General features: G+C 51.5%; 1 protein-coding gene across 1 annotated transcript; it reads left to right on the forward strand.

The window, feature by feature from the left end:
- Positions 1-10746: 10746 nt before the first annotated feature.
- CUNH11orf24 (chromosome unknown C11orf24 homolog) lies at positions 10747-23357 on the forward strand. Its single transcript, XM_045893123.3, has 4 exons — positions 10747-10907; positions 14247-14447; positions 19139-19312; positions 20097-23357. The coding sequence occupies exons 3-4, from the start codon at positions 19237-19239 to the stop codon at positions 21203-21205; spliced, it is 1185 nt and encodes a 394-aa protein (XP_045749079.1). The 5' UTR covers positions 10747-10907; positions 14247-14447; positions 19139-19236; the 3' UTR covers positions 21206-23357.
- The last annotated feature ends 298 nt before the right edge of the window (positions 23358-23655 follow it).

A 23655-nucleotide genomic window follows, 5' to 3' on the forward strand; every position in this document is an offset into this window, starting at 1 on the left:
CTGGTCTCTCTGTTTCTTCACTGGAACCAGCAAGTGGTGGTTTCGCAAAGGTTACCTGCGTGCGGCGTGGAATCGGAAAGCGTATGAATTAGCATTCTGAACTTTGTAACATTAAAGTCCAATAGGGTAACCCACTCTCACGGCAGACAGTATCATCCTAATACCAAACTGGTCCTGGAAGTGGGGTGCTACTGTTAAAACAATAAACGGGAGCGAGAAACTAAATTATATGGTGCTGGCTCAGCAGCCAGGCAGTGGGCAGGGTGGAAATGGGTACCAGACAGACCCGTGTAACCCGGAGGCGGGCGTTAGGTTCAACGGTCGCCCGTGATGACTTGGGAGATCAGCCACATACCTACAGAGCCTGTGCCCCCGGGGGAGGGCGGGCACCAGGACACTTACAGTGCACCCTGGCTGTTCCGTCACTGATAGCCAAGTGTTAGAAGGAAGTGATAGGCTCAGGCAAAAGGAACCTTTCTCAAGCAAAAGGAATAAAATAGTAAGAGTCCGGAAGTTTGGAGCCTTGTGGGTGTAGAAAGTCCAATTGCTTCCAGACACTTCGTAGCATGAAACAAGGCCACCAGGAGTTGTAAGTGCAAAGACCCCCAAATGCTCAGCTCGGGGACAGAGACCAGGCTCTGTGAGGAGGGCAGCTTGGGCGGTCAGAGGACAAGGAAGTGCAGGCCTGGCTGAGGGTGTTGAGGACAGCGCTGCGGCTGTGGTTCCTGGTGCAGGAAACCAGCCCGAAAACAAACAGGTCAAAAGTCAGCCTCTAGGGGCGCCTAGGTGGCTCAGTTGGTTGAGCGACTGCCTTGGGCTCAGGTCATGATCCTGGAGTCCCTGGATCGAGTCCCGCATCGGGCTCCCTGCTCGGCGAGGAGCCTGCTTCTCCCTCTGACCCTCCCCCGTCTCATGTGCTCTCTCTCTCTCATTCTCTCTGTCTCAAATAAATAAATAAAATCTTAAAAAAAAAAAAAAAAAGTCGGCCTCTAAGGCTTAGAGGGAACTGTTTTGCCAAAGAAGTCATGAGACCAGACTTTAAAACCCTATACAGGGGCTCCTGGGTGGCTCAGTCCATTAAGCGTCTGCCTTTGGCTCAGGTCATGATCCCAGGGTCCTGGGATCGAGCCCCGAATCGGGCTCCCTGCTCAGCGGGAAGCCTGCTTCTCCCTCTCCCTTTGCTGCTCCCCCTGTTGTGCTCTCTCTCTGTCAAATAAATAAATAAAATCTTAAAAATAAAAATAAAATAAAACCCCATACAGCTGGAGCATCAAAACAAAAGCGACCTGGGGCACCTGAGTGGCTCAGCCCGTTGGGCGTATGACTGTGGTTTCGGCTTGGGTCATGATCTCAGGGTCGTGAGATCAGCCCTGGTCAGCCCCGTGCTCAGTGTGGAGTCTGCTTGGGATTCTCTCCCTCTCCCTCACTCTCTCTCTCACTCAGAAATAAATTATAAATAAACAAAAACAAAACAAAACAAAAAAAACCCAGAAACAAAAGTGACCCATAGGCCCGCAAGCTTGCACAGGCAGGACGTGAGCTGCCAAAACTGGACATCCCCCAGGGAGGGCCTAGTCCCCAAGGATACACCTCAGATGTGGCTGCAGGGGACCGTGGCCAGGGAAGACTCTCAGAGGCTGGGGCCAGCTCTGTTACTCCTGCCATCCCTACTCCATCTCTACCCCCCCTTTCCCTTCTGGAAGTTCCATCCTTCAGGGCAGGGGGCTTCCAGATCTGACTTGCAGATCTCTGCTCTCTTTCGTGTTAATTTCCATTTTCACTATAATTTTGCTTTCTGTTCTCAGCTTTTCCATCTGATCTTTCAGAAGGTTTTCACCTGTGACTACTTTTTTATATATATATATTTCCTATTTTGAATTTATTATGTTGGAAATGATGTCTTTTTGGTTTTGGGAAACTGTCCACGGCCTACGTGCATCCGCTTTGAGGCGCACATTATTCTCTCTCAGCCTGTTCTGTGAGCTCTGACCCCATGGGAGCAACCTCGTTCGGCTTGACCTCACTCCCTTGAGGTACTGAAGTCCGCAAACCGACTGCCATTGTTTTCTCGGCCGATACAAATGTGCAGGTTCCTTTGGCTTCTGGTAGGGTAGGTTTTGGGGTTCTGAGTGCAGCCTGACAGACCCCTCACATCCTTCCTCCCCTGGGACTGAAGCACTCATTCCCCGGCCTCTTGGAGTGCGGGCGGCTGGCTTCTCCCAGTGGAGTTCCTCTCCTGAACTTGCTCTTGGACAATGGAAGCTGCCTGTTCCAAGGTCTTGGCCCCTTCCTGGGGCAGCTGCATTCAATGACTGGTTGATGTGGGGCGGAGGGGGTGGGGAAAGGCTCAGGCCCCTAGTCCCCGCTGCAGAGATCCCTGTAGCATGAGCTGAGGCTGTGCTCTGTCTGCATCTCAGTCCCGCTGTTTCTTCTGTCCAGTTCTGCATGTGCACTTCCCCACAGGGGGTCTATTCCCGAAAACCTCCATGATAAACCTCTCGCACACAAATCCTGGCATCTCAGAGTCTGACTTCCAGGGAACCTAATTGCAAATGTGTCTCTTGGGCAGCAGAAAGCCCACACGTAGTGGACGACAAGGGAGCCTTTGTTCAAGGGGCCTGGCCGCAAAGCACTCAGCAAGCTGGGCCCTCTGAGGAGGTGTGTCGGGGCAGGGCACTGTCTTTTCTCAGCTGCAAGCCAGGGTGCCCATGTGGTGGACAGGAAGGCTCTGCAGCCCCTGAGGAGGGTCGCTTCTGTTGTAGTCAAAGAGATGAACAGCAAGTGTGAAAATAAACGAAGATCACCCAAATGGAACAAGCCAGGGTCAAGCTTGCTACAGTAAGGGAGTCAATCGCCATCACTTATGTTTAGCAGAGACTCAGGGCAGATGGGGAGGTTTTACGCGGGGTGGTGGTGGGGAGGCTCCAGGTGTGCCCTGATTGGAGGCTGTTGGCCTGGGAAGTTGTAGGCGGACTTGTGCTTGGCCTTAAGTGGGAAGCAGGGACAAAAATGATGGAAATTGGCACTTATTAATCAAATCCTGGCCATACTGGGCTGGTTGTTACAGAAGCTATTGTTTAACTACCTGCATTATTACTAGAGATCTCAATATGGCTTCCCACAAGTCTTAGAGCAGGCTGCTTTCCTGGGTCACGATCTCGCTGTCCTGGGATTTAGCCCCAAGCCTGGCTCCTGCTCAGTGTGGAGTCTGCTTTAGATTCTCCCTCCCTCCCCCTCTGCCCCTCTCCCTGCTCGTGCTTTCTCTCTCTCAAATAAATAAATAAATAAATAAAAATCTTAAAAATAAATAAATTGATATGCACCTGGTAACACAGCCTTTAAGTAAGTAAAGCAAAAATTGATAGAACAGCAAGGAGAAAAGGAAAATCTACAATCCACGGGATATTTTAACCCTTCTCTCTCACTAACTGGCAGAACACGTACACAAAAAATCAGTAAGGATATAGAAGATTTGAAAAACATAAATAATGAACGGCTTGATTTATTTATGATTTATTTATATAGAGCACTGAAGATCACACATTTTTTTCAGGCACACTCAGAATATTTGTGCCAAGTGACCATATACTGGCTCATAAAGCAGTTTCAACAAATCTCAAGGGACTAAAATACTATAGAACATACTCTCTGACCACAGTGCAATTCATCCAGAAATCAAAAACAAATAAAAATTCGGAAAATCCCCATTTGTTTGGAAATTAAGAAACACACGCTCAAGTAAAAAATGGATCCAAGGAATAATTCAGATAGGAATTGAGAAATATTTTGAACTAAAAAATAATGAGAATACTATATCCCCAAACTGTGAGGTAAAGTGAAAGCAGCACATACAGGACGTTTTTAGTCTCACGCGCATATCTTAGAAAAAAAGACAAGGTGGAAAGTTAACGGAATAAACATCCACCTCAGGAATTTAGATGAGAACTCAAGTGTTGCATTGTTAACGGGAAGACGCCAGTAGAGAAGGAGAGGTGGACCGGAGAGAAGGGGAGTGGTTAGCTGGCAGGCTCGGGTTCTACAGGAAACACTGGAGACCAGGTGAGGAGATCATCCTTTACAGGCGAGAACTCCTCTTCCAACTTGATAGAAAGGGAGAAGGAAAGAGTGGCTGTGGACCAGGCCCGCCTGTGTGTAGGGGGAGAGAGTGAGTGAGGAGGTTTGAAGAGGGTGGAAGGAAGTGGAAGCAAAGGGCCTCCCAGGAAAGTGTGGGATTTCTGGCAGCCCAGAGGGCCCTGCCAAGGCCGCACACCACGGATCTTCTTCAGCACCCAGGTGTAGGCATGAAAGAGGTAGAGAGCTGGACTCATCCAGTGGCGTAGTGTTGCCATATGGGTGCGCTGAAGGACAAGGAAGGTGAAGTTGTTGGCAAAAGAGTGACTTCCTTGTTGGATTGCAGAATCCCAGCTGGAGGACAGCAGGGCAAAGGGCAAGAAAGCAGAAAGGGGAAGGGGCTGCAGGTGAGGATGAGGCTCATGGACAGGTGCAGTGGGAGTAACGAGGTGGGACAGCTGGAAGGATGGCTCAAGAGTGGGGATCCTCTGCCCATGAATGATGACAGGGTCCCGACTGTGGCCTTGGGATGGCCGACTGAGGTGGAGAAGCTAGGAAGGTCACCGTGATGGGGACAGAGAAAGTCAGAGCACACAAACCATGGAGTCCCCCTTGATGATATCAAAGGAGGGGTGGGGGAGGAGGTGGGAGGAGGAGGTTGGTAGAAGGCAGTGCCCAGGAGAAGTAGAGGCACATTTTCCCGGATGCAGAGGAAGAGAAGCACTTCCATGCACATTTTTCAAGGCATGGGGCCTTTTTGGGTAGGCTCTACGCCCAACATGGGGCTTGAACTCATGACCCGGATATCTAGAGTCATGTTCTACCAAATGAGCCAGTTAGGCATCCCAAATGTTAGAATTATTTTCGCAAGTTCCAAAGGAATACAAAATGAGTTTTTTATTAGAATTGCATTAAACCTATGGATTAACTTGGGAAAATTGACATCTTTATGAGATTTCAATTTCCTGTCCAGAAACATGATGTACCTCTTCATTTATTCAAGTTTATTTTTAAATTCTCCATATAAAGCAAATTAGAAAGCCTGCTTAAGTCCTGAATGTTTCTACTAACATATCTCTAGGTATTTTATAATTTTATTACCAGAGTAACCGACATTAAAAATTTTTTAAGGGTGCCTGGCTGGCTCAGTGGGTAGAGCATGTGACTCTTCATCTTGGGGTCGTGAGTTCAAGCCCCACCGTCGGGTGTGGAGCCTACTTTAAACAAACAAATAAATATATTTTTTAAAACGTTTTTAGCTGGTTACTGTTGGTATACAAGAAATCTACTGACATGTATTTATTTTGTATCCAGACAGATGATTGACTTGTTCTTATAACTTTTAATTCACTTTTGACTCTCTTAGACATTTTAGGTAGTTAATAATATCTCATGTAAATAATGAAAGCTTGTCTTTAAAAGAAAACCTTGTCGTTTTTGTCTCATTCCTTTGACTAGAACAATGTTCACACGAGCTTGAGAATGGTTATCCTGTTTCTGATCTTTCTAGGACTAGCTCCAGTTTGTTTTATTTTATTTTAATCAATAAGTATGATGTGGGATAATAGTTTGAAATAATCATTATCATTTTGAGTAAAGATTCTCTTATCCCTAGTTTACTGAGAATTTTTATCAAACCATGTTAGCCATTTTTTACTAAATTGTAATAGAGATTCCTGCCATTTCCTCTCCCTCCATGCCATACATACTGAACACTTGCTTGCAATGACCACTCAGAATTCTTGATCAAGATTTTCAACAACGATCTCTTCAAAATTTTGGAAATCAGGATATTCAAGATATGCTGTTTGCATAAGTAGGAGACAAATATTTAAAACCAATTTTTTTTTAAATCAGCCATTTCTGATGAGAGTCCCTGCTTGACCTCAAAGTCTCTGCACCTTAGTTTTTCATTTCTTGGACTCTGAGCCATGCTCCTTAGGTTTCTGGAATACGAACGCCCCCAGCAACATGCAGCCCTTGTCCGTGAAGGCAGCAGGAGGTTCTGCGGCATTGAAAGAGATGCTGGTAATGGCCTCTCCTTAGACTGGAGAACTTTGTAGTGGAGGGGAGTATCTGTATTTGCTGCCTGGGGGCCCCCAGGGTTTGCCAGCAGAACTTTCTCTGCATTGCCACCCTCTACAGAGCCCTGGACAAGGTGGCCCTGTGGGGCCAACCCAAGGGTTGAGGGTGAGCCAAGACACAACTGGTTAAAAATCCAGTGTTAGCTGCAAATTTGATAAGCATTTTTTTTAAAAAGGATTTCTTTATTTATTTTAAAGATAGAGAGCACAAGCGGGGTGTTGGGGGGTAGCAGAGGGAGAGGGACAAGCAGACTCCACACTGAGAGTAGAGCCCGACACGGGGCTCAATCCCACAACCCTGAGATCATGACCTGAAAGTCAGATGCTTAACCAACTGTGCCACGCAAGTGCCCTGATAAATCATACTCTTAATCCTTTCCCTCAGGACATCCACTAATGCTATTGACTCTTCAGTTATTGGTGGAGTGATCTTTATATGTCCATGAGGCCAGGATTTATCAGTTGTGTCATTCAAGTCTTGAATGATCTTTATAGTTGTTGCTGCTGTTGTTTTCTCTGTTTGTTCTATACATTACTAAAAGGAACATACTCAAATCTCTCCATACATTGGGGTTTTTTCTATTTCTCCTCTGCCAATTTTGCTTTGTGTATTTTGAGGTCTTATTATTGGGTGTATTCCCATTTAGAATATTTAGAAATGTTACATCTTCCTTTTTTTTTTTTAAAGTGTGGAGACCAATGTGGGGCCAGAATTCATAACCCTGAGAGCAAGACCTGAGCTGAAATCGAGTTAGACACTCAACCAACTGAGCTACCCAGGTAACCCTGTGTTACATCTTCCTACTGTGTTGGATTTTTTATCAATTTGAAGTGAAATTCTTCTTTCTTTTTTAAGATTTTATTTATTTATTTGAGAGAGAGAGCACAAGTGGGGTCAAAGGGCAGAGGGAGAAGGAGAAGCAGACTCCCCACTGAGCCGGGAGCCCGATGCAGGGCTCGACCCCAGGACTCTGAGATCATGACCTGAGCTGATGGCAGATGCTTAACTGACTGAGCCACCCAGGTGCCCACGAAATGACACTCTTTATCCCTCGTGTAATTTTTTAAAAACCAACTTTATTGGGGCACCTGGGTGGCTCAGTCATTGGGCATCTGCCTTCGGCTTGGGTCATGATCCCAGGGTCCTGGGATTGAGCCCCACATCTGGCTCTCTGCTCGGCGGGAAGCCTGCTTCTCCCTCTCCCACTCTCCCTGCTTGTGTTCCCTCTCTCACTATCTCTGTCTCTGTCAAATAAATAAATAAAATCTTTAAAAAACCACAACTTTATTGGGGTATAATTTACATGCAACAAAATGCGTACATTTTAAGTGTTCAGTTCTACTTACACACATGATGTAACTAACATCACAATCCTTTAATTTTTGCCTTTCTTTACAGCAGAACATTTGTTTTGTTTTGTTTTTCAGTTAAATGTATTGAGGCATAGTTTAATTCAGTAAAATTCACATTTTCATGAGTTGTCACAAATGTATACAGTCGTTCAACCATCACTACAATCAAGATATAAAATATCCACATCACCCCCCAAAATTCCCTTATACTCCTTTGTAGTCAATCTAGAGTTGCCAGATTTAGCAAATTTAGCTGGGCAACCTGTACTTTATTTGGCAAATCTAAGCCAATTCCTGTTCCCTCTCCCATCCCCTGGGGACTACTGATTTCTGTTTCTATACTTTTGTCTTTTCATGAATGTCATATAAATGGAATCATACTGTATGTAGTTGTCGGTTTGTAACCTCTTTGGGAGCTTCCCGTGTATAATCTGAAACTGGCCCCAAAATGCAGAGGGCAGGAAGAGACCAAAGAAAGAGAAAGGCCACTCCAGGTTGGTAGGTGGCAGTTTGAGTAAGTGAAGGGAACTTACATATGAGGTTTGTCTTGAGTGGCATCAGTGTGAGTGAATCCCTGCACCAGCTGCCGAATCTTGGAAGTTTATAGAGAGAGAGGCCTTAACAAGGTTCAGTCCCATACACCGCACAGGTGTTCTCAACACCACGTCAACCATCTCAAGCCTACATCCTTGGAACAGCCTCTGGGAGCGGGAAAGCCAACCAGAACCCACATTCCAAGGACGGGAGAGAGGCTGAGTAGCCTCTGAGTGCCCGTGTCCAGCTCACAGATCAACCGGAGGTCATGTCCTCTCAGTGACCTTCCTTAACTGTAGTTTCCTCTGTCTGGTTTCTCTTAGCATAATGCTTTTGAGATTCTTCAGTGTTGGTGACTGTTATCAGTGATTCTGCTTTCCATGGCTGAGTAGTAGTAGTCCATTGTATAGATGTACCGAAATTTTATATCCTCTCACCCACTGATCGTCATTTGAGTGTTTCCAGTTTTCGGCAATTGTGAATAAAGTTGCTGTAGACATTTTCATGCAGGTCTTTGTGGGTCCATATGCTTTCACTTCCTTTGGGTAAATACCTAGGAGATTGCCAAACTTAATATTTCTGAGCACTATAAGTGACAGGTCAGGAACAGCAGCCCAATAATGCATACAGAATTATATTTCTATCCTCATCATTATCCATCTTTATTCTACGAAGTCTCATAATTTTCATGTCCTTAATTTTCTGTTTACAGAGTAAAAAGGAACCTTCGATTAATAATGACAATGAAGGGTTGAGCATGAAGGGAAATACTGCCCTTGTTTTTTTCCCTAGGAGTGATGGTTCAGAATTCACTAAGTCGGTCTTCATGGAGACCTTGCTGAACAGAACTACCATGAGTAAAGATAAAACTGAGGCACAGAAAGCCTAAGCCTCTCACTCACTCTCACTCAGCCGAAAAGTGGAGCTGGGGTTTGAAGCCAGGCAGGGTTACTCCAGAGCTCTTTGCATGTGAAATCTAGTATGGACCATATTCAAATAATAATGTAGTTCAATGACTAAGAGCACTGGGCTCTGCTGTATTTGCATAGAAAGCCCTGAGATGATCTGTACCCTGAGACAAAAGCTTTCTCTTAACCTACTGCATCCGCAGCCACCTACAACAGCACACTAGCCCTGCTCCACTCTTCATGATACCCTGCAGAAGCAGCCAGGCAGTTCCCAAAGCTGTGCTCAACACTAGCTTCCAGATGACCCCAACCCATTGAAAAGGTGCAAGGTTCCTCTACAAGAGAATGAGCTTTCCTGTATTCTGGACCATCTTGGAAACATAGTTGCATTGCTATCTGAAAACCATTTTCTAGTAACACCTTAGGCTGGGGGCTCACAAATATTTTCTGTAAAGGACCAGGCAGTAAATATTTCAGGTGTTGTGAGTCATACAGTTTTTGCTGCAATTATTCAACTCTGCCCTTGCAGGGCAAAAGCCTAGACAATATATAAAGGGTATAAACGTACCCCAATAAAACTTTATTTACAAAAGCAGACAGAGGGCCAGCAGACCCCTGCCCTAGACTATGAGCTCTTAGAGAAGGAGGCTTGTGTCTTTATCTTTGTAATTTCAGCCCCAGCAGTAAAGATTGTCCTGATTTTACCAAAGAGGAAAACAGTCACAGACGTTGATTTTTGAGGAAGACAGGCATAGAACTACAACCGGCTATTTGGGTGTATTTTCTCCTGAACATAGATACTGCACTTCTCATGTTAGATCCGAGCGAGTTGGGAAAATCAAAGCAAACACAAAGCAAGAGGATCTTGTCTGCACAAACCCTCCCAACTGGCCTGGGTCTCCGCAAACTTGTTTTTGCAGGCTAAGTTCTACACGACCTGAAACTATGAGGTTGAACTGGAGATGGCAGCTCTAAACTGCATTTCAGGAGCTCCCGGAGCTCAGAGCAGGGAGGTGATCTCGTCTTTGCACACCGTCTGGTTCAGTTTCTTAGTCCAGGACCTCAAGACAGGTTACACAACAGACCGAAAATAAAGCCTTTTGTTTATTCCCACGAGATCATCCTTCACAGACGGGCTTTCTTTGGACCTGGGGGTCCTGAGAGGGTTTTACACAGAGTGGGATTCAGTCACACAACCAGTCATTTGCAAAGCCTACTTCTAAGTCAAGTCCTATACACTTTCCTTGACGCCCTATTTGGCCCCATTGTCATCCCGCGTCTTGCAATTACTAAACATTGAGTCTCAGCTTCTGCATCTGTAAAACAGGCACAGAGCCCCTAGAGCGCTGTCGCAGAATTAAATCAACGAACTTGGCGGGTAAACCACGGAACCCAGCGCGGGGCTCGGCACGTGGTAAGCGCTCAAAGCACCGTGGCCCCCACCCCCACGATTCCTTACTAACTGGACCCCCGGGGCTGGACCGTGTGAGGGAGGAGCGCAGGAGTGCGGGCCACCCCCAGGGCTCGGGCCCTGCGCGCCGTCGGGCCCCAGAGCCCAGCAGCCGAGGCGCAGCGGCACCACTTCCGCCGGACACCCGTCCGAAATAGCCGCTTCTGGCCGCTTCCGGCCACGAGCGCGACGGAGCCCGAGCCCGAGCCGCCCCGTACTGGGCGGAGCCTGAGGGGCAGCCACGCCCCCCGCTTCCGGCTCCCTGCCGGCTGCGCCTGGCACCGCCGGGCTGCTCCGTGCTCCGGCCGGAGCTGCCCCGCCCTCCGGGCCCGCCTCTGGTGACGTCAGTTCCGGGGCGGCCTGGGCGGGGCCTGAGCTGGGGCGGCTGCCTCGAGCAGTCTCGGTGCGGGTGCGCTGCTCCGCTGCCGGCCACGTCTCCACGCCGGGCCGCGGGCGCTTCCCCGCCGTCCGACGGCCGCCCGGCCGCCGCAGGCCTGCCGCGCGCGGGTAAGGGGCCCGCGCCGCCGTCCGGGGAGCTGTTGTCACGGCTCCCTGAACCGGCTTGCGACCGAAAGAGGGAGGTGGGGGCAGGAGGAGGCTTGAATGGGGGCATGAGAGGCAGGAGGGGGACCGAGAAAAGATCAGTCGGGACGCAGGTGCAAGACGAGGAGGACAGGAGAGAGGGAGGGACGGATGGGGGACCGAGAGGCTGGAGGGAGGGGGAGGGCTTCGGGGGATCCCAAACCGAGGAAGAGGCCCGGCTTGTTTGAGTTTGGGAGCGGAGGGTGGGAGAGTCGGGACACTCCCATATGCGCGGGGAACTGAAAGGTTTTCCCGGGGCAAGGCTGGGCCCCAGAAGTGCTGCCCTCCAAGAAAGAGTTGGCCTCTTGGGTGACCCAGGCCTTCCCCCCAGGCCCTCCATCTGGGAGGGGTTGTGCCTTTCCATCTGCCTGCCTCCCTCCCGGGTGTGAGAGCCCCGTGGCTGCTTACTGTGTGCAGTCAGCGATCGGGCTGACGGGAGGAATCAGCACCCACATGGTTTGCCATAAGACATAAACATCATGCTTAGAAATCTGCCTATACCGACGTGCAGTTATTTTTACCCCCTAGAGGAAGCGTCTCTAAAAATTGCAATGAAATCGGCGAGGAAAGTATTTAAAATACGAATTTTCCACCTATATGCTGGACTTGCTTCATGGACAAGGGAATGCCAGATTTACACACCACATTGCCAGCAAAAACTAGCCTTTGATCAGCATTTAGCTGTGATATCAAAACTTACAGAAACTTGGAAGCAAACAGTGTAATTAAAACGATATCCATTTCAGGTTCCCATCTGCCAGGAAGGCACGTCCTTTAGACCACAGGGCAAGGTCTATATACGCAAAACCACAAACCTGTGTTCCTTGGGTTCTGCTGCCAAAGTTCAGCCAGATGATGTGTTGGGATTAGGTATCTGTGGTTTACCCTGTATTTGTTTCTGCATTTCCTGCTCCTTGGTTTATAAAGCTTCTCCAGCTCGGAGTAGGGCCCGAGGCCATGTTGCTGCTGATTTAAATCTTACTAGAGTGATGGAATGTGGGGGTAACACTTACAATCCCTCACCAAGCCTAAGGATTATTTGTATTAGATTTTAGGAACCTGTCTAGGCCAGGAAAAGGAATCCAGCAATTTGGAGTCTGATTCCATGTAACCTGCACACAGGACTCAGCATATAACCAACAGGTTCCTAAAAGAGTTTTTGAAAAAAATCAAGCCAAGGGACAACTGGGTGGCTCAGTCAGTTAAGCGTCTGCCTTCAGCTCAGGTCGTGATCTCAGGGTCCTGGGATTGAGCCCCATGTCGGGCTCCCTGCTCAGTGGAGAGCCTGCTTCTCCATGTCCCTCTGCAGCTCCTCCTGCTTGTGCTCTCTCTCTCTCTCAAATAAATAAATGAAATCTTTTAAAGAAAAAATCAAGCCAAGGTTGGAAACATAAGAATTCAGAGACAGGAGGTATTAGAAGGCATCACGAGATCATGAACCAGAAAAGGATCAGGAAGTTGACACCTAGGGCCACAGTCTGGGGGTGCCTTTCTGATGAAGGGTCACCTGGGTCCAGGGGTGCTGCCCCTTCCCAGCTGAACTTGTGGGGAGCTGACCCTGAAAAAGAGGGACTCCCAGCACCAGCCTCACTCCTGTCTTTCCATCTGCGGGTCTTCCACTTAATAACTTAATTCTTTCCTGTTTATTCCCTTCTTGCCCCAGGGGGCTCTTTCCTTTCCACCTATTGTAGTCTGAGGCCTCAGTCTACCTAGTCTCCCTGCACCCTAATAATGAGAATAACTGGCCGGCCCCGCGCTTAAGGCTCCCTAAAGCCTTTGCAAGACAAAGTATTTTAAATCTTGTTAAGGGTTTGTCCATTGTGAGTCAACTTACAAAGATTAGTGCAGGTCCTCACACGTGGATCTTGACATTTAGAATATGCTTTTGGGAAGTGGAGGCAGGCCCATTCCAGAGAGGTGGGGTCATGGCCCAGCAAGGGGAGGGCCCGGTCTGGGCTCTACAGTGGCCACTTTCCATCTCTGGGGGTGATCACTGGCCCCACCGGCTGGGAGTGAATAAGCAGTGACGGTGTCCAGTAGAAGTTTCCTGAGAAACTTGGGGAGTTTCTTGACATAGTCTTAGAAAAATGCTCCATCTATGCGCTCACCTTTGTGTTGCACACATGCATGTATCCATATGTGGCAGCGTGTGGGCATGTGTGTGCATGTGTCGTTGGCTGTGCGTGCACCTGTGGGCCCGTGGCACTCGTCACGCATCACCACCTCCTAATATCTGGCCCTATGGGGAGTGAGAGCTATTTCATGATCTCCCGAGTTTACATTAAATATTCATCAATGAGAGAATCACATTTGTGCCAGTTACTATCTTTGCATTACAACTGTCCTCCTGGTTCCTCTAAAGTTTTGGTTGGCTCCTAGAAAAATGCAATTCCTGATATGTAAATTATGGAGTTTCTGTAAATTATTAAAATCTACACGTGAAACTCTATCCAGTGGGGTTACTCTGTGCCTTTCTGCCCCGGAGCTCAAAATACTTGAAGGAAATCGGACATTGGTTTCTTTCATGAGCCTTTCAGAAATGTTTTCCAAAAGCGATACATGCTTGTGCAAAAAAAAAAAAAAAAAAGATATGTGTGTGTATATATATATATACACGCACATATGTGTATATGTATGTATATGAAGTAGAAAATCACCAGTAAATTCATTCCCCAGGCATAACCATCATTAATGCTCTGGTGTAAATCTCTCCAGACCCCTTAACAAATGTCTATTTAAATAAAAAGAGAGTCACGGTGTGTATGCTGTTGTATGACCTGCTTTTTTCCATCTAATGATGCATGCGGCCCGTGTCAATAAATAGAAAGCTCTGTATTTTTTCAAGATTTTATTTTTAAGCAATCTCTGCACCCAATGCGGGGCTTGAACTCACAACCCGAGATCAAGAGGCACACAGTCCACCTGACGGAGCCAGCCAGTGTATTTCTGAACGGCTGCCGTGGTATTTATATGTGGTTGGGACCGTATCTTCTATAACCGTTCCACTTGTTTTGCTGTTATAAATAACGCCGCGATGAACACCTTTTTAGACCTTCATCTTTAAACATCCATCCACTTGCTTCCTTTGAAGAAATTCCAGCAGTAGAAAGTGCTACCTCGTAAGTCTTGACATTGAAAGTTCTAATACTCCTTCCCAGCACGATGATCTGTTCAAGGCTGCTGTTTCAGTGCCTCCCCGCGCCGCCCGGGTCTTTTCCCCCTATGCTTTTCCTAAGGAATATTTACTCTTTTTTCAAACCGTAGATGCGTCTGTTGCCAGAGCGGGGCATCTGCCCGTGTCCCACGTGTGCCGCAGAGCATGCCATGGCCAGCAAGTGCTCCTCGAAGCTGCTCTCGCCTCCTGCAAAGCCAGACCTCAGCCAGCAAGCACACGGAGCCAAGCCCGCCGCTCTCCAGCAAGGACAACGGCCCAGCTCGAGAGCACGCCCTGAGCAACTGTGTCTGGTGAGTGTCCGTGGCCCTGCAGGCAGGGCCACCTGCTTGGCGTCAGGACAGTGAGCCCAGAGAGGGCCCCGAGGGCCAGAGGGCCCAAGCTTTGCCGCAACCAGGAGGGCCCTGTTCTGTGGCGCTTCACCGTCAGAGGTCCTGCCCTCCCAGGTAGCCCGGGAGGGTGGGGCCACGAGCAGGGATGGACAGCAGGGGCTGGGAGCATGTGGTCCTCTGTGGCCCTTTTCTGTTCTTCTGGGTACCCAAACACTGGGTACCGCAAGAGGTTTTCTCTTGGCCTGATGTTGAAATATCGCAATGCTTACCCCCTACTGATGCTGGGGGTGAAGGAGGAGCCGCCTGGCAGCAGCATTCCCAGGAAGAGACAGACTAGAGGCTGTCCCCAGACCACTAACGAGACAGTCCAGTCCGTGTCTGTTCCGCATGAGGAACTGAAAGAGAAGGAGGAAATCCACTGGGCACAGTGAATCAGTTCCTCCGTCCCTTAGCTGAATTATCCGCTCTGAAGTTCATTCCAGTGCTAGAGCAGGGTTGGCAAACTAGGGCCCATGGGCCAAGTCCCACCTCCTGTCTGTTTTTGTAAATAAAGTTTTATTGGGACACAGCCACACCCGTCATTTACAAATGGCCCACCTTTTGCACTGCAGCAGCTGACTTAAGTAGCTGAGACAGAGATGGTGTGGCCCACAAAATCTAAAACATTTGCTGTCTAGCTCTTTACAGAAGAAGTTTGCTGACCCTGCCCTAGAGATTTGTGGTGAGGCGGGCAGCAGAAGGCCTAAGGCCTGTGGTACATGCAAGAAGCCCTGGTCACGTCATCCCACCCAGCAGACCCCAGGTCCGTGTAGGGAGCACGTTGGGCTCAGCAGTGGTAGCATTTTAAATGCATTCTGTAGATGTGACTGGCCAAAGAATGAGCCATTTAAATACATTTATTTACTGAGAGCCCAACTGCATTGCCTCAGCTCGTGGGGTGTGTGGGTTCTTTGTTCCTGAAACCTTCCAGTTTCAGTTCTTTCTTCTTATGGTATTGGTTTGTTTCTTCTCTCCCCACCCTGCCCCCACTTGTTTCTGTCAGAACAAAGAATGACTTTTACAGTCCAGAAAACAGATGCAGGGGCTCCTGGGTGGCTCAGTGGGTTGGGTGTCTGCCTTCGGCTCAGGTCATGATCCCGGGGTCCTAGGATCGGGCCCCATGTGGGGCTCCCTGCTCAGTGGGGAGCCTGCTTCTCCCTCTTCCTCCGCCCCTCCTCCTGCTTGTGCTCTCTGGCTCTCTCTCTCTGTCGAATAAATAAATAAAATCTTAAAAAAAAAAAAAAAAAGAAGAGAAAAGAAAGAAAACAGATGCAGATCGGTAGCTTCTGAGCTGAGTCCTCTAGACCTCTAAGCTCCCAGGAGCCCTTACGGACAGTTTTGGATGGAAGGTGTAACTTGAAACTAAAATAAAGCTAGGGACTCTTGCAAAGGGGTGAGAAGCATCAAGGAATGCACCAGACTTCCAGAAGGGTTTGTGTTTGTGGGGCTTTCCAGTCATGGGGCCACTTTCCCACAGTCCCCTCTGATCACAGGAGATGGAAAACCACCGTGTGGCCACTCTCTACATGTCCCTTTCTGCCGTGCAGGGGCTGCTTGGCGGAGCTCCCAGCAGGGCTGGATGTGCTTGTTGGGGCAGACTGGTGGCTAAGCCTGGTACTGGGTTGGAACCTGCAGGAATTCCACGTGCCCAGTGGGGCTGGGCCCATCGGGCAGAGGTAGCAGGGCCAGATTTTGAAGGCCATGTTGGCCATGTTAATGAGTTTGGAGGTTATCCTGGGATAGTGGGGTCTGAGCAGTGGAGGCTGGGTCACCTTTGTGGGTTCCAAGGATCTTTCTGGAAGCTGTGGAATGACATGTGGATCAGGGCTGGGATGGAGTTGTGTGAAAGTGATTGATTTGTGACTCAGGGCTCATGGAAAGACAGTGAGCCTGCCCCAGTCACCAGGAGCCTGCCTAGTTGCAGGGCCAGGGAGGGTAGTGGGTAGCTTCCATGTCAGGTAAGGAGCCGGTCAGGACGTTTTCACTTAGCATGACTCGAGTGCTGTCTTCCATGACGTTCTGTGCAACTAAAGAACTTCATGGTAAGGGCCAGTGGAAAGACCAAAGGCCTTGGGTGTCTTCAGGCAGGACTGATTTCGGAGGTGCCCTTAGGAGCCCCAGGCTCATTGCCTGCCCTCCACTCCCAGCAGGCCTGTGTTCTGTGTGCCCTGTGCCCGGATCAGCTGTTTAGTCATGGGACCAGTCATGACTGCATGGGACTGTGTCGTTGTCTGGAGAGGACCTGGGCCCTGTAGGTAGCCATGCGGGACTCAGGACAGGATCAGGGCACACCCAGGACCAGCAGGGCATGAAGGGATGGGATGCTTGAGGCCAGTGGGCCCCTCTGCTCCCCAGTGTACCCCTGCAGCGAGGGACCCCAGCCTGCCAGCACACTGGAGGGCCCCAGGGTGAGGGAGGGGAGAACCCTGTGCACTCAGGAAGCCAGCTCTGGCTGCGCCCAGTCCTCCTCTTGGTGAGGCTCAGCTGTTGTGGCATTTCTGGAAGTTTCTGCAGACAGCTGGGTGACCAGGTCCTCACAACTACCTCTGTCTCTCACAGTGGCACCCCCTGGTCCAGTCCGTCGGCCTCCTGTGACCTTGTCTCCTCCTGCCTGCATTGCCACCCCTGCCGCCTCCTTGCTGGGCTCCTCTCATGCCTGCCCCTCCTCTGTCCCTGCTGCCCAAGCACCTTCCTGCCTCAGCTCCCCCGCCAATCTCTGGTCTAATCCCAGGTCACAGCACACTGACCCTCAGCCTCTGGCCCTGCTGCTGTCATTTGCTGTGCCCTCCCACCCGCCTCCCCCACCCCTTCCCAGGTGGATTTCATCCATCTTTCAGAACATGGCCCACCTGTTGCTTTCCCAGGAAGCCTTCCCTGGCCACACCCCTCGACCCACCAGAATTCAGTGCCTCCTCTGAGCCCCACAGCACCCTGTGCTCCCCCACCCACCTTTGGGGCCTCCACACAGAGGACCAGCCTCCAACTTACACATCAAGGCCTTCCCATGTGTCATCCCTGCCTGCTTCCAGGCACTGAGTCACACCTCTGCTCCATGCTTGCAACAGCTTGCAGTGACCTCTTTTCTGTGTCTCCTACTGGATGGCAGGCTCCCTGGAGGAAAGAGTTGTGTGGCTTTTATCTTTTTGTTCTACATGTACTGCCCGGCACATGAGCAGGCACTCAGGGAATATTGGATGGATGGATGGATGGATGGATGGGTGGATGATGGGTGGATGGGTGGGTGATTGATGGATGTGTGGGTGGGTGATTGATGGATGGGTAGGTGGATGGATGGATGCGTGGGTGATTGATGGATGGATGGGTGGGTGATGGATGGATGGATGGGTGGATGATGGATGGATGGTTGGATGATGGGTGATTGGATGGGTGATGGATGGATGGGTGGATGATGGATGGGTGGATGGATGGGTGATAGATGGATGGATGGATGATGGGTGGATGGATGGGTGATGGATGGATGGGTGGGTGGGTGGATGGATGGATAGGTGGGTGATTGATGGACGGATGGGTGGGTGATTGATGGATGGGTGAGTGGATGGATGGATGCGTGGGTGATTGATGGATGGATGGATGGGTGGATGATGGATGGATGGATGGGTGGATGATGGATGGATGGGTGGATGATGGGTGGATGGATGGGTGATGGATGGATGGGTGGATGATGGATGGGTGATAGATGGATGGATGGATGATGGGTGGATGGATGGGTGATGGATGGGTGATGGATGGATGGGTGGGTGGGTGGATGGATGGATAGGTGGGTGATTGATGGACGGATGGGTGGGTGATTGATGGATGGGTGGGTGGATGGATGGATGGGTGGGTGATGGATGGATGGGTAAGTGGATGGATGGATGGGTGGGTGATGGATGGATGGGTGGGTGGATGGATGGATGGGTGGGTGATGGATGGATGGGTGGGTGGGTGGGTGATGGATGGGTGGATGACAAATGGATGATGGATGGATGGATGGGTTGGTGATGGATGGATGGGTGGGTGGATGGATGGATGGGTGGATGATGGATAGATAGATGGGTAGTGGATGGATGGATGGATGGATGGATGTTGGATGGGTGGGTGGATAATAGATAGGTGAATGGATGACACATGATGGATGGATAGATGAATGGGAGATAGCTGGCTGGCTAGCTAAAGGATATCTCCCATGTGAAAGGTGTGGTCAGCTGTTGTGGAGTGTACAGAAGTACATTGGGCCTGATATGTGACCTTGGCCGATCTTGGTTATCAAGAGACCTTGGCCCTGGGAGCATGGATCAGATCTTGGCCCTTTCTCTACTGCTCTTTCACATTAGGAACTCTGGGTAGGAAAGTGGGCACTTACAAAGGTTGAGACACATAGTGAAAGTGGGTCAAGGAGTCCTTTAAACCCATCAAATGCAGGCATGGGACAGATCACTAGATCACCGTGGTTGAGACGCATCACACTGTTCCTGGGTGCCAGGCTCTGGTCAAAGCGCTCAGCTCGATTTGCACCCTGGACCTTCCAGAACCCTCCACAGTAGGCACCGTGCCATGCCCCATGTCCCAGGTGAGGCTGTGCATTACTGACCAGACACCTTTCTTGACCACAGATCCTTCAGCCAAGCAGCAGGGAATCATTAGCAGCCTGAGGAGTGGCCAGCTGGGAGCCTCAGGGACCGCCCAGCCTTGCTCCTGGCTCACCCACAAGATGTGGACAGCCCTTGTGCTCGTTTGGATTTCCTCCTTGTCCTTATCTGAGAGCCTGGTGCCAATCAAGGATCCACGTAAGTGAGAAAGCTCTGTGACTCCTGGTCAGGCCGACAGTGATCTCAAAGCACCCTGAGGCCAAGGGACGCGTGCAGGCCTAGGCCAGCGAGTCGGGGGCCCCAGAGCCGCCCGGGTGCTGCGCTGGGGATGGTTGTCAGGCCAGACTTTTCCACGGCCAGCTTGGGTAGAAAGCCCCCGAGGGACTGGGCCTCTGACTCCTGAGAGGGTCATTCACTTGGCCCTGCAAAATTTCTTCTATAAACCTGATCTTCACTGGCGAATTCATCTGTTCACACATCAGATATTTCGTTACACTCTTGCTCCATGCCAAGCACTGCTCATCTCCAGGAATTCCTGCCACAAACCCTTGCAGAAAGCCAAGAATTGTTTTATGGTGTGAATACCTGGGCAATGATTTATCTGGTTTCTAAAGCCGGGTGCATGTTTGATGGGTTTTGTTAATGGTGAATCCCACCTCTAAGGTGAGACTTTCACTCTGTCTGAGGTTGTGGGAATTGGATCAAAGAGTGAAGCTCTTGAGACTTCAATGGGTTCAGGGTTCAGAAAACGAGGGAGTTTTTACATCAAAGTGCCAAGTGCCCCTCCGAGGGGTAGCAGGCTCCGTGTGCTCAGGGGGAAGATAAGAGGGAAAGGTGTTCACCTATCACCTCCTTTGTTCTCACTGGGCTGCGGGGAAAGGCCACCCAGGCCAGGCCAATGGGCCAGAAATTAAGACACTCTCTCAATCATCTACCTGCACAGGAAGTGATGGTATCTTTTTCTCCCTTTTCTGACTTCAAGGGCACTCAGTCCTCAACAAGACAGATAATCCGGACGAGAAAGATGCATCTGTGATGACAGTTACGAGAGTCCTTCATGGAACGTCTGAAACAATGACCACAGTGACACCTTCTCCTGTCCCATTGGCCACAGCGAGCCCGGCGGCCAACGCCAGCTCTCCTTCGGTCACAGCAGGGAGAACTCTCAGGACAGACGACGCAGGGACGGAAGGTGCCCCTGACCCAGTCGCCTCCAGGGCACCCCTGCCACCTGCTTCGGCGGCGGCGGGGCGGACCCCGTCCTCCGCCACCGTCAGCGTCCCTCGCGTGCAGGTGCTGAGCGGCAGCCTGCTGCCGGGCACAGCCGCCCTGACGACACTGGCCACCAGCGCTCAGCCTGCCGCTGGGACCACAGCGGGTGCCCGCAGCCCTTCCCAGCATGCCCCCGGCAACCCCACAGCCAGCCCCACACCCCCGTCGGGTCCACAAGCACCTAACGTGTCCACGCAAGCCCCCGCCGTCCAGGCATCAGCGGCCCAGCCCGCGGCTGGCACGGCAAGTGGGCCCATGCCCACCCTCTCCAACAGCACCTCAGAGCCCACCCGCCCACCTGTGGCTTCCACGGCTCCCGCGGCCACCATAGCGGTGACCGGCACCACGGCCCCGGCCCGGGAGCCGACTACCAGCACAGTGTCAGCGCCTGTGCCCCACAGCAGCCCGACCCCCAAGGGGGAGGCCACGTCCCCCACGACCCGGCCGAGCCCTGCTCCATCGACCCGGGGGACCGCGGGGCCCGGCACAGCCTGGCCCCCCGAGCAGGTGCTGCCTGGAACCTCTCCTGGTGCCGCGTCCACTACCCCAGCGCCTGGGAGTCCCGGGGGCTCGAAGATGCCACCCACAGCCTTGTGCCCGCTCAGCAGCCAAGGCCAGTACCTGGTGGTCACTGCCAAGCCCCTCAGCCCGTCTCTGGTGAACAGAGGTTTCCTCCTGGCAGTGCTCTTGCTCGGGGTGACTCTTTTCATCATAGTGTTGGTTCTGTTAGCCCTGCAAGCCTACGAGAGTTACAGGAAGAAAGAGTACACACAGGTGGACTATCTCATCAATGGGATGTACGCAGACTCAGAACTGTGACGGGCCGAGGAGGCCGAGCCCACTCCTCCTCCCATTTTGCCTCTGAGACCAAACCAAGTGCTTCCAGATCCTTTTGGTGCAATTAGGAGGTGTGCCGGACGCTTCAACACATTTACTTGCTGTCAGATTAATTCCTCGATCACTCAAGAGTTGCTGCTTTTTCATATTTATTTTTGTAAACAATCATGTCCATGGAGTGGGCAGTGATCCCACTACAGCGGGGCTGGCAGGGCCCCGGTGTGGATCCCGACCCAAATTAAAGCAATGACCGCCTTCCATTCAGACCCGTGTCCCCCCATGAGTGTAGGCCGTGTCCTGTCCACCATCCCACCAGGGGCCGCTTCCTGGGACGCGCGAGGTGGGCTTCATGTTCGTCAGCATTTACTGTAACACCAGGTTCTGGGGTCTTCTGTGTCCGCCCCACTTTCTGGGGCCTCACTGTTACACCCGAACGTGCCCCGTGCTCGGTGCGGGGGAGGGCACCCCAGGCTCTGGGCATCCCTGACACCCCCTGGAGACGGGGCCTTCCTGCAGATGTCCCTTTTCTGAATTGTGTGGTGGTGCAAGCTTAGAACCTGATGTAGGCACGAGAGAGCTGAGTCCAACACGTTAACCAGGTGAGCTGCCCGGTGTGGCCGGGTCAGCCTGGACCTGCTCGGACTGACTTCTCAGTGAATCCGCACAGCTCATGCCTCGTGGAAACCCAATCAGCCAGTGTGGCAGGACCGTCCCTAACCCTTGCCCCATGTCACCCTGGAACCCGGGGGAGCCCCAGGCCTAAGTGCACCCAGGGCTCTGTCTCCCGAGCAGGATGACGTCCCCGGGTTCCCAGGTTCCAGCCCTCAGAGCTGACACGAAGTGCCCGTCCTGCGCCAGCCGCTGTCCTTGTGCTTAATGCACGAACCCACTTAACCCCCACCTCGGCCCCAACACAGCAGCACTAGACCCCACCTTAAAGGTGGGGCCACTGAGGCACAGGAGGGGGAGACGTGCTCTGGAGTATAGGGGGAGCGAGGCCTTCGCTCTGCCTACCTGCCCGAGGCAGTGAGAGCTGGTGGGCAACGCGGAAAGCTGTGTTCCCAGACCAAGTGTACTTGGAGCGAGGGTGGCGTGTTCTGGAACTCTGCTTCTTCATCTGTGGAATGGGGAGACCTAGAATCACCCAGAAATCCCGTAGGAGCCAAGGATGGAGAAATAGAGTGGGGAGCAGGGCAATCAGAGCATCCCTGTGGTCCCCTGCCTTCCAGCTCTGCCCGGGTTTCTGCAGCCTGTCCTGTCCTGTCCATCTGTGGTCGGTCCAGCAGCCCCCTTTCCCCTCTGCGGCCTCTACCTGTCTCAGAGCCACGCCATGTGTCCTCTGACAGCTGGGCCTCAACCAGCCTGTGTCTCTTGTTTCTCCTTCCTGGGGGACGCCGCCACACACCTGAGCCCATCCGCGCGTGCGATCACGGGTATCGGCGCTGACTGTGGCTGGAAGGGCTTGTCCCAGCTCCCGGCCAGAGCGGCCGGCCACCCTGCGCCACTGTCCCCGGACAGCGGCTCTGCTCGTCAGCATAGAGGATCGGGGCTTTGGAGGATGCCCTTTCCTCTGCCGGCCGCCACCTGGCACCTGGGCCGGGACCTACCTGCCTGCGAAGGGCAGGTTTCACACCCTGGCTGGTTGAGTCTCGTGCGTGAGCCAGAGTTTGGAGGCGCTCCCCACAAACTGGGTGCTTTGTTCCCTTCCAGGGAGGTAGGAGGAGGGGCAACCCACAGGGATGGCTTTCGTCCTCAGCTTACGACGGGGGACCTCTGCCCGGCACCCCTACTTACAAGGAACAGGGGCTTGGCTGTCAGGGCCTCCCTGTCCCCCTGCCCCAGCCAGGGACTTCCTGTCCTTTCATCCCCCGAGAACTGGTTGCAGTCTCCATCCCTCCCTCCTTGGGGGGTAACATTCCCAACCATCTAGTCATTTTGGCTCCGCGGAGGGGTCACAAGTGCCTCAAACTCATGGCGTCCAAGACCAAGTTCAGCACTGGCCCGAGTGTGTTGGGCCCTTAGCGTTCTTCCTAAACCTAAGGCATTGCTGCTTACCTGAGCTAGAGACTGGGCTTCAGCCTGGGGTCACACCAACCACCCCACACACTCTTTTTTTTTTAAGATTTTAAAGTAATCTCCATATCCAACGTGGGGCTCAAACTCACAACCCCGAGACGAGGAGTCGCCTGCTCCGCTGACTGAGCCGGACAGGTGCCCCTTCCCCACATTCTCAGGAGCAGGCCCCCCCCGCCGCCAACTGCCAGCCCCAACCCAGCCATCTTCCACCCTATAGCCAGGGGCCCCTCAAAACACAAACATGACCACACCTTTCCCGGCTAATATTCCTTCCCAAGAGAAAGGCCAAGCTGCTCTGCCTGGGATTCCGGACCAAGGCAAACCCTGTTAGTGGGTCCCGGCCACGCAGAGCAGGA

The sequence above is a fragment of the Mirounga angustirostris genome, unplaced genomic scaffold (assembly GCF_029215605.1).
Source record: "Mirounga angustirostris isolate CCGP_5_RB_7025 unplaced genomic scaffold, mMirAng1.0.hap1 SCAF_13, whole genome shotgun sequence".
Classification (NCBI taxonomy): domain Eukaryota; kingdom Metazoa; phylum Chordata; class Mammalia; order Carnivora; family Phocidae; genus Mirounga; species Mirounga angustirostris.